The following is a 17,155-nucleotide window of genomic DNA, read 5'->3' on the forward strand; positions in this document are numbered from 1 at the left end:
CGTGATGACATTACGTTTTTATAATTTAGGTCCTTCTTCCCTTTTTAAGTTTTTATTCCTTGCAGTTTAGAGGTTGGCAAACCCCTGTAAAGGCCCAGATAGTAAATATTCCAGGCTTTGTGGGTCATGGTCTCTGATGCGTGTCTTTTTTTTTTTTTTTTAAACAACTCTTTAAAAATGTAAAAACCATTCTTAGCTCCTGGGCTGTAGAGAAACAGATGGCAGTCTGGATTTGGCCCGTGGGTGGTAGTTTTCTAACCTCTGTAGAGTCCATAGAATGACCATGCATTTTTAGCCCAAAGAGGATATTCTGTCTCATAGACGGGTATAAATATTCTGATTTTTCAAATTATATTCTAATACTGGGGCAACAACCAGATTAAGTCATTAAGTCACTTAAAAAAATCCCTAATCTGCATGTGAGAAGAATGGTGACTTTTAGATGTTAAACAGAACACAGAGACATAAACATTTTTTATTTTCCGTAACATTTTTAATATCCTTTTTGGCCATATGGTATACTGCAGCCATAATGCCATGTAACCTCCATGCTAGTATTTTTTTGTTTTGTTTTTTATCACCAGTGAATATCAATTTTATTTCCTTGCTGGAGCAGAATAGTTAATTACCAAAAATATAATCACAAATTTAGCTTAATAAAGAGTTATATGTTTTCTAGCTTAAATCACATGCATTTTTTCATTCAGGTATTTTAGAGTGCTGAAGAGAGTAAAGATAAAAATTAGTAAAATATCTCCTTTAAAAAAAATTATGTTACCTGAGGTATGAGAAAGAAATTTTCCATAAACACCATGTTCATTTCCTACTTAGGGTGGCTTTTGCCTTGGGAGAAGAGGGTTTACTGTCAGAGGCTCCATTTGGAACTGTATGACTTGGTACCCAGTTGACTAAGCCTTGTGTTCACTTCGCTCTCTGCTTTAACTTTGTAAGGTTTAAAAAAAGCATTGGTAGAAAGGAAACACTGCCACTTTTGACTGTGGTGGTTGGTGATTGGGCTGGAGGAGGACATGCATGGGGCTGCTTGCTGCTTGCCCTTGAGGAGAAAGAAATTTCACAAAGCCATTTCTTAATTCTGCCTGTAGGTTTCCTGTGTGGCATCTTAAGTGAGTAATATTTTTTTGCAAATTTAGCACAGACATGCATGAAGGAATTTTAGAGGTGTTTCCTAGGCAGCCTGTCCAGTTAACTTCAGAACTCTTTGGGGCCTAGAAAAGAATTTTGAGCTTATTAGGTAGAGGAAAGTTGTTTGAAACTTACTGGTTGATTTTAATACTGTGAAAATACAAGGTGTTTGATGTTAGTAGAAAGCTGTATTAGTTTAAATTGTTATTTTTGGTGTTTCCCAGTTTAACCTCTGGTTTTTGTTTTATGGTAGTTACTGAGTAAAACTGTGCTCTTAAAATCAAGATTGAATTCTGAGAAAGATTGAGCAAGAGGACTGAAATGATAGGATCTCCAGGAGAATGCCTGATTATTGAAATGGCAAGGCATGTAGGTGACTCAAATATTAGGTTGTTGATAGCTATTTCATCTGCTCTCAACATCATCTAGCCCCCTCCCTGCATGCTTTTTTTTTTTTTAATTCGGTAAAGCTTTACAGGATGTTCTGATGATCAGATTTAATATTTTAAAAATTATCTTCTGCCTATTCTGTGCTTTTATCTTTTAGTTCTGTATGTAATTAACTTAGAGATTCTTACTTTCCTTATCTCCTATAAAAAGAAGTTTTGGAAAAAGGGAATAAGAGTTGTCTGTTTTAAGGGAAACTGGGTTTCAGAAAATCGGGAAGAAGTTTATTGTACTTTCAGATTCTTAACTCTTGTCTCCGTCACCCCATTTCTCATGATCCATCTTCAGATAATAAATTATGAACTAGTCTTTGAGCTCAGTGAAGGTGTTTGGTTTAGATTCAGTGTTATAAGAAATTGAGAGCCTTTATTCCTAGATTTTAAGTTTACCCTGTTGTGTATTTGGTTGCTTTTCTTTAATATCTTTGAACCTGGTCTGTCATTACCTTGATTTTTTTTTTCCTTATTCTATTGAATTAAGGTTGAATCTTCTTTCATCTCAGAAGGACTCTTGAATTGAAGGACTGGCTTGCTTTGTTGGTATTTTGCTCTTCTGTAGTTCAGGCCTAGGTCATTACCTAGATCTTTCATCTCTGGTATCTGTGTTCTCATGCTCTCAGCCTTGAGTTTGTCACCTTCCTGCGAACACTTAGAAAATTTTGCACTGTGTGTTTTTATGTTGTCATAGTGCCTCGGGAGTTGAGAGACATTAGCGAATACAAGTTATAAATATTAATAGCCAAGGATGTTTTTAATATTTATGAAATGTACCTTATCTTTTAAGGTTAAAAAAAATTAAAATCCATGTAATAAGAGTTAAGTTTAAAAGTGGGCTTGGGAGGTTTATGGCTCAGTCAACCCATATGAATAATTAGAAAGAGAATTATTTTAACATGAGCACTGCTAATCTAATATGCTTATTTAATTGACTACAGTTTTCAAAATAAGACCAGCCTTGTTTATTTGGATGGATAGTGTAATTCAAGCCCCTTAAGTATGTTCTTGGGACATGGTATCTGAATTAAACGTTCAGCCAAATTTTTTTCATCTCTCTTCTTGTGGAGCAGCCTTAATTTTATTAAATGTGGTCTAGTCTAATGGCTTGTGTGCCTGCTTCTATAATAAGCCTTTATGCATTTTTAAAGGAGCCTTTTAAATCAGCACTTGAGTTTCATTTAAGGCATGTGCTGGTTGCACTATCACAATTTACTTTGGGAAGACACTGGTATCAATCGTCCCGAATAATTTTTTTCCTCTGTTTACAGGAATTAGATAAGGAGATGAGTTGATGATCTTGTTGTGGGTTAAATTCAAAGCAGATCTTGGTCAGTGATCTTTAGTGAGGTTTTGAGAACCATTATTTGTAGAGTTCAGAGTTTTATTTTCTTACCCATTAGTAATCTCTCTGTATATTTTTATTTCTCACTTTGACTGACATTTCCCCTTCTACCTGCGTGTAGGCCCTCCCATAGTCTGTCAGCTAAATTTCTTGGAAACTGGGAAGGTACCTTCTTTTCACTCTGTACTTATAAACATCTAGCTTTGAAATGGGAATATTCTATTCAACATATTGCCCACTTATAATCAGAAACTAGGCATGTAGTCATAAACTATATGCATGTGGGGGCTTGTGCTATTATATTCATTAATTCATAAACCCTAATCATAAACAGAAAATAAAAATAAGGATGAAATAAACAATATATCAGTGTTTTGCTAATCATGCTAACTGGCTCATTTTTCACTTACATAATATCTTAGTAAATAGTATACCTTTAAAGCAAGAGTCATACAATTATGATCTTGATAATTTGGAATTTCTTGTCTGACTTCATGTGAGACATGTTAGATTATTTTGTCTAACCGCATAGTGTAGCTTGTACTAGGAGTAGGAGAGAGAATCAACTCTCTCTTTGCTTATTTACTTGGGCTTTCCTTACTGGTGTCATCCTCCCTCTGATGATGGTGATGATGGTGATGATGGTGATGATGATTTGTTGTTTGCAGGAATCTTTTTAAAACTACCTCTTCTTTGAGGGTTGTTTTAATTAAATCTAATCCTTCAAATCCACTTAACATGTTATTTGTAAAGTGGATTATGCCTATGCTAAAGAACAGGTGACTATGTCACTTTCCCTTTGAGGACTGCTCAATCTTCCCTCAGGAGAGTATGTGATGCATGGGGACTGAGTGAGGGCTTTGGATGCAGTACATTTATTCAATGAGTAAAGAATACTTTATTTTTAAATTAGAAAAAATTTGTATTGGACACTTTAATATTTATTTGCCATACAGCTGTATATCATCACACACACCCCTCCTAGGTCATTCTGGAGGCTATTAACTTGGTCTCCACTAAAAATTGGCTTCTGTCATTAAATGATCACATGCAAAAGATGGCTGTCCCTGAACTCTAGACAGACCCAGAAAAAATGTATAATTCTGGAGAGTAATAGTGGTCCTTGTGTCTGAGCTAACTGCCTAATTGACAGTTTTCCAACTTCTACAAGGCTTGGGGTACATGGTGCCCTAGTGGAGCACACACTGCCTTCTCCCAGCTCCTGTGGGTGTGTGGCACTGAGAGCAGGGTAAACTGCTAGGTCCAACTGTGGGCAGGCGGGGGTTTTCAGTGTTGCCTAGGTCCTGTTTCTTAGGTGCCATGTTCCTCCTTGTTGCTGGGAGAGGAGGGAGGGGCAAGGAGAGCAAAGAGAGAGAGGGAGAGGCAGATAACTTGGCTTGAGTTTTTTCTAAAGTGAATATTGAGTGAAGATATCAGTGGGCAGGATTGTGGTATCACACAGGATTTCACAGGTAGGGCAAATATGAGGCTCATTGAGAGGGTCCTCAGAGATCCTAGTATAAAAGTCCTAGGCCTCCTGCCTGGAGAATCCTGGGGTGGAGAGTGAGAAATGAGATATCTCTCCTTTTAACACATGTAATCCACTTCTGGGGCAGTTTTGGTTTCTACCCTACTTAGAAAATACTGAAAACTTGCTTAGGAGATGCTGTCTCTGGACTTTTGGTTAGTGTCCTAAGCTGGTGGTGATAGAGTCTGCACAATTAATGGGCAGAGATGATGTGACTCTGTTTTGGTGTCTCTGCATCTGAGCCTTTGAGTACTTAGGAAGCAGAGCTCAATATGCTACTCTGTTCTACTGGTGTCATATGTCAAATGCATTCTGTATTGATCATTCAGTTCTATGAAATTATCTATATCAGATTACTTTATTGTTGATGATACTAATTTGTTTGCATCCTTATTTCTGGTATTTGTGGCCTCTACTTTGGAGTATAAGGGTATGGCATCTTTGACTATACTCATTACCTTTTCACAAAACAAAATCCCCCTCCCACCTGTGTACTTTTTCCATACATGTGCTCTCTCCCTTGCGTGTGCAAACAGGCTCCCCAGCCTGCCCTCCTGATAGTTCTTACTCTGGATTAAGTAGTTAAGGGTAATGTTAGTAACCTCAATGCTTTGATTCAGTCAACAGATACTAATTGTAAACCTGTAGTGACCCAATCTGTCTGTGCTCCATGATTAGTGGTACGATGAGTAATGAACTTGTCCCTGCTCCTGAGAGGGTAGAGGGACAAGGCACACACCACACACAGATGAGTCTCCTTTGTCACTGTGATTTGTTCCTTTTTTTTTTTTAATAGTACTTTGCATTACAGTCAGCTCGGTTCTTTCTTTTTAATTTTACGAAACACACAAATGTGCAGAGGTAATTGGGAATAGGAACCTGTGAAGATTCTTTGTCCAGTTCTGAAAGACCAGAAGGAGGCGTCTTGAGGCTTTTATGAAACTAGGAGGAGTTGCTTTCTCATGTGTGCTCTAGCCTCACTTGAGGCCACAGGTTAGACAATAAGGTTGAAACATTTTTCAAACTTAACTGTTCATGGCTGTTAAAGAAAAAAATGTTCTCCTGACCCAGGGTCTTACTTGGAGAGTGTTGAACATTGTGGCAGTTGAGGTATTCAGTTATGCCTACCTCCTCTAAACACACGTCATTGATTGGTACTCATTGCACAAATGTGGAACATCGGAATGGTCTCTTTGAAACTGATAAAGCAAGAAGAATCAAGTGCTTAAAAACATCAGTTTAATTTTTGAAACAGGAAAAGGGTAGAGAGTTTTAAAGAGTACCCACCCACCGCCATCTACTTCGTAAAAAAAAAAAAATTGTTAAGAGAAGCTTACTTAAGTTTGTTTCTATCTACCTGCTTCTTACACCCTGAGTAGTGGGACTATACTCCTTGTAGGACAACCAAAATAAGCGTCAGACTGGGGTCTGAAGTCCTTGCTTTGTTGCTCAGTGAGTCTGTCGTCTTAGGTTCTGTGGACCTCAGCTGAATACATTGAGCAATGGGAGGTTTAGCTGAGGTTGTCTATAAGGTTCTTTTTACCTATAATAACACCACTTTGATTTTAAGAAATGAAAGTCCTTTGTATTTGGGGGGTTGAAGGGAAATTTATGGAATTCTGTGTAAACTGCAGAATTTGAATATTGATGCCACCATTTCCTAACTCTTTGGCCTTGAGCAAGTCCCTTAATCTGAGTGCCTTACGATACTCAGGAACTAACAGCTCTGAAAACTAAAAATAATATAAGGACATGTAGGTGCATGTGGAGTGCTTAGAACTTGCCTGCAAAAGGTGAGAACCCAAATGTTAAGTATTCCAGAGCCTCCACATTTCCTCTTGAAAGGGTTTCCTCAGATGACCACCAGTGATTTCCCTGACCCTTGTAGAGATAAACTATATCCATTGGAAGAGCTACTGTTTTCTGGCAGTGGGTACCATCCTCTCAGAAATGTAAGAAGACCCACTGTTTTGAGACTTCACATACAATTAATATATAAAAATCCCCTTGGAAGATGGCAGTAACGAGCCCAGCTTTCTTGGACATCAAGGGGAAAAATTAAAAACTGAAGTTTGCTAAATGTGTGTTTTGCAGGTTGGACAATCTGCTCAATATGGCTTATGGAGTAAAGAGGTAATGATAGAGGTTCATGATAATCATAATCCCTTCCCATAATTGACTAGTTTCTTTGATTTGGGGAGTGACACCCTTCATAAGTTTGTGTTGGGTTTTCTTTTGCATGTACAGCCTAATGAAAAGCTGTTTTTGAAGCACGGTTGACTCAAGGAATATTATTATACCACTGGATGCCACCTGGCCTTTAAAAACCCCATTATTTGTTTTCTCTTGCATTGCGACGTTACAGCATGTTTCTGTCTGTGTTGGTCCTTCTTGCCCCAAGTCCTGCTTAAGTTCATGAAGCCAGTTCCGAATTTATTTCTTTGCTATTGTGAGTAATATTTTTCAATACAGCATATGTGACCATTTCATAACTTATTAATACCATGATATTATAGCATGCCACTGCAAGCCACACACCGACTTTGGCTGAAACCTGAAATAGTTGTATGTATCTGTTGTGGGGAGGGGAGTTACTGAAACTCTTGGGATGGGAAAGGGGAAAGAATTAAGTCCATTGCTGTAACCAACCTCTGTTTCTATTTGTGCGTGTGTGTGCGTGTGTGTGTGTGTGTGCATGTGTGTGTGTGTTTCTCCTATTTTGTTTAGTAGGTTTTCTCCAATGACCATTGATGGAATGACCAGTTTGGCTGGAATTAATATCCCTGGGCACCCAGGAACAGGGTGGTGTATTTTTGTGTACAACCTGGCTCCTGACGCAGATGAGAGTATCCTGTGGCAAATGTTTGGGCCTTTTGGAGCTGTCACCAACGTGAAGGTCATCCGTGACTTTAACACCAATAAATGCAAAGGTTTTGGATTTGTGACTATGACAAACTATGATGAGGCTGCCATGGCGATAGCTAGCCTCAATGGATACCGTCTGGGAGACAGAGTACTGCAGGTCTCCTTTAAGACAAACAAAACGCACAAAGCCTAATGAGCTCTTGTCCTCAGTCCATTTATATATGAAAACTATACAACAAAGGCAAGTTAAGAGAAACTTTATACATTAGTAAATGTCTTTGTAAGTCAGTGTTGAGATGGGATAAAACGACTACTTAGCATCCTAAGAAATATGTGAGATTTTTTATTGCTAGTATTTGAATTAAAACTTCTTAAATATCTTTTATGTTTGAATATGGACAAGAGGTACAGGGTTTTTACCTGTCACATTGCATTCTATTGCCTTCTTTGAAGAAGGTGGACCTTTTAAAGTGTTTCAGCTAAGGGAAGACATTTCTTTTCTTTTTACATAACTGCCTTGAACCTGTGAGTAAATATTGAGGCTTTGTGTTGTAATTCTTTAGTTGGTTGTGTCTTTCCCCCCGCCCCCTTTTTTTTCTTTTTCTGATTAGCTTTGTGTTTGGTTTACATTTAAAGCATTGCTGTTATGTCTGAGAAAAGTATTTTGAAGTTTACATTTTTATTTATGAAGTTAAAAACAGTATTTATTTTGTAATTATGATTTGGGTTGGGGAAGGGGGGCTACATTATAAACGCTTATTGTAAGAATACTGGAGAACTTTTCGTAAAGCAGTACCTTGCCAAAGAGATAAGAGCCTCTTTGATGTGGGTTTAAAAAAAGCATCTATTTTTATAAAAAAGAAAATTTGGAGAAACTTTTTACTGGTCCTGGAACAAATATTTTGACTTGAATACTTTGAGAAATCTCTTCATATGACACCTAGTGAGCTTTTAAAATTTACCAGGAAATTTGCAGTGGTTGGAAAATTTAGAAAGATTTATGATGTAGAAAATACTTTTGAGATCTTTGTATGAAAGGAGTAGAATCAATGGGGGAAACACTGCTGGTTTCGTTTTTGTAATCACCAGTGGAGCGTCTGATCATCCTGGTTATTATGTGATAGGTGGCTCACATTGATTTGTGATTTTGAAACAAAAAAAATTTACAAAAGAATATATAAGAGCAGGCAAGAAGTTTAAATTACCACGAGATGGGGGAAAAAAAAAATCTGTTCTTCCTAAAGAAATCCCTTCAGATAGAGCTCATGGTGTTTAGTGATGTACTTGCAGTATTGTTTGAAGAATTGTTTTGTCTTAAGGAAAAAAGATGTTGCACATGATTTGTACTGCAGCAGATCGGCAAAAGTGATCTGAGTTGGATATATTTGAAGGTATTTTGAAAGTTATGTTCAAGGCTAACACCTGAGCTTTGTGTAATGTAAATAAGACCTTGTGTTATGAACCTTTCAGCTAATTTGATTTTTTTTTTTCCTTACATGCCAAGTGATGTTCAGGTTTTGAATGTTTTTGTATCAGTTTTTTCCTTTGTAAATGGCATTAACATTGTTACTTGAGGTCTTGCTTAATCACTTTTGTTGTCCTGAGGACTTGAATTTACAGTGCATCAGATTTGTTGCTAATTTTGTCTGTAGATAGTCTAGCTTCAGCTGTTTATGGTGATGCTACATTTTCGTTTATAAATATGTTTGTGGTAAAAAAAAAATGAGTATAACCATAGGTTTTGAACAAATTTCCTTACATTTTTCATACAAAAGTCATAAATATCTGTATGCTATTGAAATTTAACTTTGTATGATGCTTAAACCACTATTTGGGGAAATAATAAAATAAGTCTTTACCATGTATGAAAGAAATTTTAAAAAATACAAAATATTTTCTGATTAGCATCTAGCTTATAATAAATTTTCAAAAAAGCTGAAGGCAAAAATGCCTTCATCAGGATGCACTGAGAACTATATAGTTACGTCCTGCTTTTTGTATAAACTGAGATGCTCACATGCTTCCCCTTAGAACAGGCAATGTGCTATGCATAACATAGTTGTACATTATCTTTGCAGTTGCGTTGAGTTTTATTTTTATTATTTAAAATTGTAGTTATAAAAATTTTCAGTATAGTACAGTACATATACTGTGAGGCGCGTGCTAAAGTGAATAAGCGAGTTTTCATGCTGACCCACTCAATGCTATTCAGAAATCAATTGGCTTAGCACTTTCTCATATCCTTAGGTGCATTTAGATTGTCAGAGTTAACCTGCATTTAAAAAAAAACAAAAAAACTAAAAAACAAGATACATGTATATACTTAAAAAAAGTAAGGTTTCCCTCACGGGAAAACAGCAGCTACATGCTTCTTTCCTATACTACTGTAGCAAACCAAGGCATTGATGAGAGGGCATGCAAATTGTGCTTCACTTTACAGTGTTTATCAGAGCACTTAATAAAATGTAAGGCTGGTATTTATTTGAAGTTGTACAGTATGACTTAATTCACATCTGTTGGAATAGAAAATATATTCTGTTGAGTATTTAAGAGGCTGTACATGTTTTCTTTTGTGTTTGGATTCTTTGTACTTTTTCATGTTCAGTACATCAATAAACAAAGTTGAAGGGAAAGAACAGTGTGGTGAGTAGGTCTTTATACATTTTTTGGGGCTCCTGTGCTCAGTCTAATAAACTTGCTCTCTTGAGTTAAGAGGTTCCCTCAGAGCTTTAGTTGAAAGCAGTGTTATGTAAAGTATTCCAAAAGGCATGTTAATTGAAGTAGAAAGTGCAAAAACATTTTTTTGAATGACACCTTCTGATAAGTTGGCTTTCAAACATTAACTTGATGGGTAATTTTTATAGGGATATGTGCTTTCATTGGCTAGTTGTACAGTTTGGGTAATTGGATGCTGACATCATTCTATACCTCTGATTGAATAATCATTAACTTTTTTTTTTTTTAAACAAATGGAAATTGTCCTCACACATTTACTTGAGCTAAAGAAAAACCAAATAGAAGGAAGGTAACTTACTCTGCTGCCACTGGCAAAATTTAATTCACCCATAGAATCAACTGTTGTTGAGTGTAACTTTTGTTGCCAATGCCAGATTATCAAGAGACTCCTCTAAAATCAGAAACTCAGTTTCCATTAGGTTAGGGTTGATGTATGTAGTAACACGTGTACAAATCATGAACTCTGCCAACGCTGTTTCACATATATATTCCGCCCTGGTAAGCATCCTTAGCAGATCTGTGGAGGAAGGAAAATATTTCTTGCTCATCTTTTATACAAAGGTTCTACTTCTGTAGAACTTAAGAAAACTTGATACAATAATGAAGTGCTTTTTTTCTTTTTTTTTTTTTTAAACAAAGTATATACTAAATGGCTTCTTTTAATTTGATTGTGTCTGTCAGCTTTTTTGGTAAAAAGCCATTCTAAAAGTAATTGTCCTGAATTCACAGTTTAGTAGTCAAGAGCTCAGCTGAGTGACAAGACAATTTTTTTTCTTCCAACATGCAATTAATCTCAAATCTCCATGCTCCCTTTTTTATTACAGGAATTCAATACTCTAATTTTGTGATTTTGGAACATCCTCCCCTCACCTCTCTCCTCTTGTATGCTTATCAGTATTTTGACTGGTTTGCATGTCAGCAGTTCTTTTATATTTGAGCAGATAAGGGGAAAATTCTCAGTAAAGATTTGTGACACTGTTGGTGTGCTTAAGGAAAAAAGTTTTTTTCCTCAGAATTCCTTCTCACCTTATGCTTGCAAATCATCCAGGTTATCACAATTCAGTGTTAGATTAGCCAGTGTAAATTTTGAATCTTAACATCATTTTACATTATTATAATCTGATTTGAGGAAAGGTGCTAGCAATTTAACCTTAATGTTTTTTTAAAAATAAACAGATTGCAAGTGTCCTAGCCTTATTTTATGTGATGATCAAAAAAATGTAGTGGAAACTTGTAATTTCCCACTCAAAGGGGTACCTAGAAATAAGAAAATGCATATACTTTAGTAAGAAGTATGTTGACATTTTAATATACTTCTAGAACAGTATGTGTATACCTTGTTGGTAGAAAATACAAAAAAAAAAAGGCAGTGGTTTTGATCCTTTATGCCTGTACTACCATATTGGATCCTCAAACAGTGGAAGAGAACAAAAGTATTGCTAGAATTATAACAGAATTGATTATTACTTGAAGAGCATTTATAGCCTCAGTTATTTCAGCAAGTGGTTCATTTTTTTCTCTACTGTTTGTATTCTTTCTCTGAAAATTTTCAAAAGTGGGCTCAATTCCCTTCAGGTTGGAAGGACTAAAACATCTACACGTTAATACAGGTAGCCTGTTGACATGGGGTTACTGAAATGAACCTTTCCAGTGTTCTGGTTCATAGAAATAAACAGAAGTATTTTTTGGTTATTCAGCACAGGTTTATTGGTTATCTATGCTGTGTCCTGGGTCTGTAAAAATGAGCAAGATGTGGCTCTTACCTTCTTGGAAACTGTTACTTAGAAGTGAGAACAGACAAGCCACCCTGCCATGCCACCTGGAAGCAGGTGTCCAGCTAACTTGCTGTAGTTGTTACAAACCCCTTTACAACTCATAAGAGTGAACCTGCTCTGTTCTTCTTATAGATTCTACTTTTCCTTTCTTGGATTGATTATTAGCTCATTTGTTACTAATTTTTTTTTTTTTCTGACCGTGCCCCTCGGGCATGTGGGATCTTAGTTTCCCTGACCAGGGGTTGAACCCGCGCCCCTCCAGTGGAAGCGTGGAGTCTTAACCTCTGGACTGCCAGGAAAGTCCCTCATTTGTGTAATTTTCAATCTGGCATCAGTATCATTTAGTTTGGTCAATCTTGAGATGCTCTCCTGTTCATTAAGTTGTCCATATCCTTTCTGAAGCAAAATAAACGTTATTATACACAATAAAGACATTGTCTGTGTGAATAGTTAGGTTGATGGAGGAATTGGCTGGATGGTCTTGGTCTCTCTAAACATATAATATACAGAGTGACAACTTGCAAAGCACTCATGGTAAAATATCCTGAATATTAAAAGTATGCTGACTAGCTTTATTCTTTGAATGAAAACATGTCAAAATCTTAGGGTCTCACACTCATTATTAATACTACTTTTAGCTTAAAAAACTAAAGATGTAGATTAAGATGTAATAGATACTAACCCCCAGAAATACTCATGGATGTTACATTTTCGAATACCTTAGAGCAGTCAAGCATGAACCCGTTTGGAAGTCATATGCCTCTCTGTCCTTAACATAGCCTGTCTTATTCTCCAGAAGATTTGTCCGCATCCACAAGTAACTATACAATACAAAGAAAGACAAGAATGCTATGAACAGAGTACATTAAAAAGAAAAGGAAGATGGGAGTGACTCATACATGTCTGCGTGTGTGTGTGTGTGTGTGTGTGTGTGTGTGTGTGTGTGTGTGTATTGGCTGAGGATAGTGGGGTGGGAATGGGCAGCCACACAAAAGTGGTAGCAGTTGAGCTGCATCACTAAGGATAGGTGGGATTTAAAAGAGATTGGGGGAGGGAATCCACGAAGAGAACACTGATCAAAGACATGTAGGGAAGCTTCTGTCTACTTGTAACAGTTTCTGGGCTATTAAGTCATATTCAGTACAGACCTATGAGCTCATTAAACATTTTTGTGTTCATGACTAGTTAAATCTCAGATTAGTCAGAAAATTGAGTCCATAATGAAATACAGAGTATCTAAACATTGAAATTTTGTTCTTGTTACCTTGCCCATTTCTATTGTAACACTAGAAATACTTGCTATGATAGATTATATGTGATTTTTGGAGTTGCAGAGAACTTGCTGGTAAGGACATTGACTTCTTTTAAAAGAAGTCATTGGTATTTGGAGCATGTTGTTCAGTGTATGCAAAAAGACCAAATGAAACTAGATCTCCCTAGTAAGAGAATGGTGGATCAATCTCTTTCTCACAATGTGTACTTCTCAAACTCAATAATTTAAGATGATAAAGTGATCCTTCTTTAGTGGTTATGCTATTTCTAGTGCCATGGTACCTGGTTCACTCTTAAATGTTGGATTTACATTTCATACTTACCTATCACTCAGGTATCACCTGCATGGAAGGTGAGGGGAAAATTATAAAATTGAAATATTTCTCAGATATTCCCAAGATGAGGTTTTAGTTTGACAGCTTTTTACCTTTCTGCTGTTGTTTGGGAAGCTCAGTTAATAGCCATACCTTGCGTTTCAGTGAAGAACCACAGAAAGGCAGCCCATTTAAATAGCCCTTCAGGGGAAGGCGTGTGTTTGTTTGTCCTGAAGGGCCCTTTGACCTACAGATTGTCTATAGCCCAGTGCTATCTCTAACTCTGATTTTTATTATGCACTCCTTCGGAGAATTCTCCTTGTCCAGTTTTGGAAGCAGCCAACCCTACTGTGGACCTCCTTGCAGATGTGAAGAAACTGGCAGCCATCTTCAGGGTGACCCACCCTGTGGAATGCAGCACAGCTGTCGAGGTAGCTTTGTTCTCTGGATTGGGCTGGATTGTGACAAAGGTGTGGCAGCTGCGGTGAGGATGGGGGGAGGGAGGCTACAATGCACAAATGCAGGTGGTCAGACATCCAGAAGATGCACAGCTTTTAGTTCTCAGACCCGGAAGTACCATGTTGAGCACCGTGTTGAAAGTAAACCCTTATATGTTTACAGGCATGTTCTAGGTCTTTTCCTTTATCAAAACATAGCTTTTGTGAAGTTGCAAGTAGTAATAATTCCAAGAAATAATGCAGATTCTCACACCAAAAAATCCCTGAATACTTATCCAAGAGGATAAGTAGCTATTGCTGTATATGTGGAAGCAGAAATTGCAGTTGTTACCGTATTACTTAAATGTTTAGCAGAATTTCATCTCTTGAGAATGGTTGCTGCTGTGTGTTCTCCATTTGATCTCAAGTATATGTTGAGAGGATTCTGCTTTTCAGGAATTACTCTTTAAGAAGTACCTGCTTTGCACCCGTACATCACGTAAGGAAAGCCTCTTTGCTTCTTCAAGTAAATTGCTCCTCATGTTTTCTGTCTTAGGATTAAATGGCCTGAGTACCAAATGATAAGGCAGACATTCTGTGTTTCCTAAGTGAAGGGTGGTGAGAACTTCTTAGAAGTTTATCTGAAACTTATCCTAATACAGATGATTTGTATTTTGGTGTGATGGTAGTATTAAGTTGTGCTTCTCAAACTTCATGTTCTTGGCTCCAGTCCTGAGGAGATCAATATCTTTACACACCCATAATCCTTCTATGATAAGGCCGCAGGCCATGGCACACAGGTTGGGAAGCTCTCTTTTAAATACATTATTTTTTTAAAACTTCCCTTCTGTTAACTCTTTCATTAAATGTATATTAAGCATCTACTCTATACCAGTTGCTTTGCTGTTTCAGGGCTGAAGATTTAATTTGTGTCTATTTTCGCTCTGGTTTTGAGCTGGAAGACACCTCAGGCATCTTTTAGCACCTTAATTCTTCAGATTTGAGTCAGGCCCAGAGAAGTTAAGGTTCTCCAAGGTTCTTTTGCTAACACGAGACCTGGCACTTGAACCCAGTTCTCCTAACTCTTGGAACTCTGCCCTTTGCTATCATTCAAGTACCAAAACACACACTGAATTAACTTTCATAAACTGTGTCCTTTTGTGGGATGAGATTTCTTGATTCCTGCAGGATATGTAGGGTATCTAGAAATTGAATATAGGTTAAGTGCATGTAGTATTTTATTGTGGTACACTCAGTATAATTTACATCCTTGTGGATAAGTTTAAGCAGTAAAAATATGGTCACTGTAGGAAATTTATACAGTACAAAAAGTAACAAGTCAAAAATTACTCAATCCTTTCCTGAAAAAGATACCTTTTTTCCTCTGACACTTTTTTTTTTCCCCCCAGTACACGGGCCTCTCACTGCTGTGGCCTCTCCCATTGCGGAGCACAGGCTCTCGACGCGCAGGCTCAGTGGCCATGGCTCACGGGCCCAGCCGCTCCGCGGCATGTGGGATCTTCCCCGACTGGGGCACGAACCCGTGTCCCCTGCATCGGCAGGCGGACTCTCAACCACTGCGCCACCAGGGAAGCCCCCTCTGACACTTCTTTGCTTGAAGCTGTGATTATATATCTCACCTTCTTCATAAAGATTTTAAACATTCAAATTTGTTTTTTTCTTGATAAAGCTGTTTTCCTTCCTTTTGATTTTGTTCATGAGTGTATGGAGAAATTTTTTAACAGACATAAAATAATGCGTTTTGATTTTGGTTTAAGATAAGGCACATGAAAGCTGTTATCTAGTTTTGTTTGTATTGATTGCTGCTCACATGTCAGGGAGGTATAGAAATCAGGAATTCTACATGGTTTCCCATTACAACTCCATTCCTCCAGGTTTTAATAAAGACTGAAGACCAATTGAAGTATAGAAACTGCGGCAGTATCTCCAAGTCTCAGTGTGGGGATGTGCCTAAATGCCTCCTTGCCACTGTCTAAGGTGGGCAGTTTGGTTGCAGACTTCAGCTAAGCATCAGGGGCCTGAATGGGAAGGGAGAAGTGTGAAGCTACTTCTTCTCCGTCTGGACAGGGGACACGCAGATACCCTACCATACTGATACGTCAACTGCTTCTATCCTTTCTTTCCTTAGAAAAAGGAAATGCTCCCTTCCTGAATAGGGGCTTTGAGGAGAGGAGGACGATGAACCCAAGTGTGGGTGAGTAAATTTTCCTCTTTCCATGGGTCTCTGATTGCCGTGATCTTCTTTCCAGCGAGGGTCTGCGTAAATACTGGCCCCTTATTGCATGTTCTGGGAGAAAAAGCTGATGGTAGGAGAGCACTTGTAAAAGGATGGAGGAGACTGAAAGACGCTCGTTAGAGTGCACCTGGATGCTGCTGTGACATCACAGGCGGACCATAAACGGCTCTCCAGAAAATACGACAGTCTTTTTTCACCCCTTTCTTAACAATGAGACGTAGATTGGGCTTGTTCTCTATTCAAGCATCCTTATGAGTAAATGTCTATTTTTACAGTAGAGCTGCACTTTAAAAATAGCTCCAATCAGTGCGACTCTTTTCCCCCATATGTTAAAAAGTTATGAGTTAAAATAAATTTTAACTCAGATTGCTTAAATTCTTCCAGACACAAGGCACTTTCCTTTTTTTCTTTTTTGGGGGGGGAGGAAGGGGACAGGGGAGGATTAAATACAAAATAAGGACTTTTCTTTCTGGGCCTCCTCAACCCTGTGTTTGTTCTTTGAGACATTTTATTTTTACCGGTAGCAAGGCCTTTAAACTAAGATTTGAGATTTTTGACTGTTAAAAAATTCATTAATATTTGGCGGGTTACAGTCTTCTTCCTGGAGTGATTGTTTATTTTTGTTGCTGAGAGCAATTAGCTAGAATAGTCACAGTTGCAGCTGTTAGATACTCTAAGCTCCAGCGGAGATCACAAAAGGCTTTCTGCACATTTAGAGTCTGTATTTGGATTGTTTTTAATGGGTGATTCTTCTGGAGTCACTGTGTTAGCAAATTCAGTTGGGTGATCCCGAGCCAAGTCGAATGTGCAATGGGATCCTGAGCCTGCTGTGTTGATCAGAGTCACCTAAACCACTAGCTTTGTAGAAGCCGGGGTGGCAGTGGCTGCTGTGTGTGGAAAGAACCTGTCCCATTCCTTTTCTCTGTATCTTTACCATGCAAACCTGGGTATGGCTTGTCCCCAAACACTGTGCCCAAAACACTGCGTTTTCTCAGGGATTTGTCCTTGGGTGTTTACTCCTTGTTTTGTTGCTCTTAACTTGC

General features: G+C 37.8%; 1 protein-coding gene across 7 annotated transcripts in view; it reads left to right on the forward strand.

Annotated features, from left to right (window-relative positions):
- The window catches only part of ELAVL2 (ELAV like RNA binding protein 2), a 71,325-nt gene extending 63,811 nt beyond the window's left edge, over nt 1-7,514 (forward strand). For 3 of the 7 annotated variants that reach the window (XM_024767832.1, XM_024767835.1, XM_024767831.1), the window contains exons 6-7: nt 6,551-6,589; nt 7,184-7,514. In XM_024767832.1, coding sequence (XP_024623600.1) covers nt 6,551-6,589; nt 7,184-7,514 — 370 coding nt within the window. Of the gene's footprint in view, nt 1-6,550; nt 6,592-6,822; nt 6,857-7,183 lie in introns of all 7 variants that reach the window. The other 4 variants (XM_024767834.1, XM_024767836.1, XM_024767838.1 and 1 more) reach the window with 3 other exon arrangements.
- Nucleotides 7,515-17,155: the final 9,641 nt, after the last annotated feature.

This window comes from Neophocaena asiaeorientalis, unplaced genomic scaffold (assembly GCF_003031525.2).
Source record: "Neophocaena asiaeorientalis asiaeorientalis breed wild unplaced genomic scaffold, Neophocaena_asiaeorientalis_V1.1 scaffold434, whole genome shotgun sequence".
NCBI classification, from domain to species: domain Eukaryota; kingdom Metazoa; phylum Chordata; class Mammalia; order Artiodactyla; family Phocoenidae; genus Neophocaena; species Neophocaena asiaeorientalis.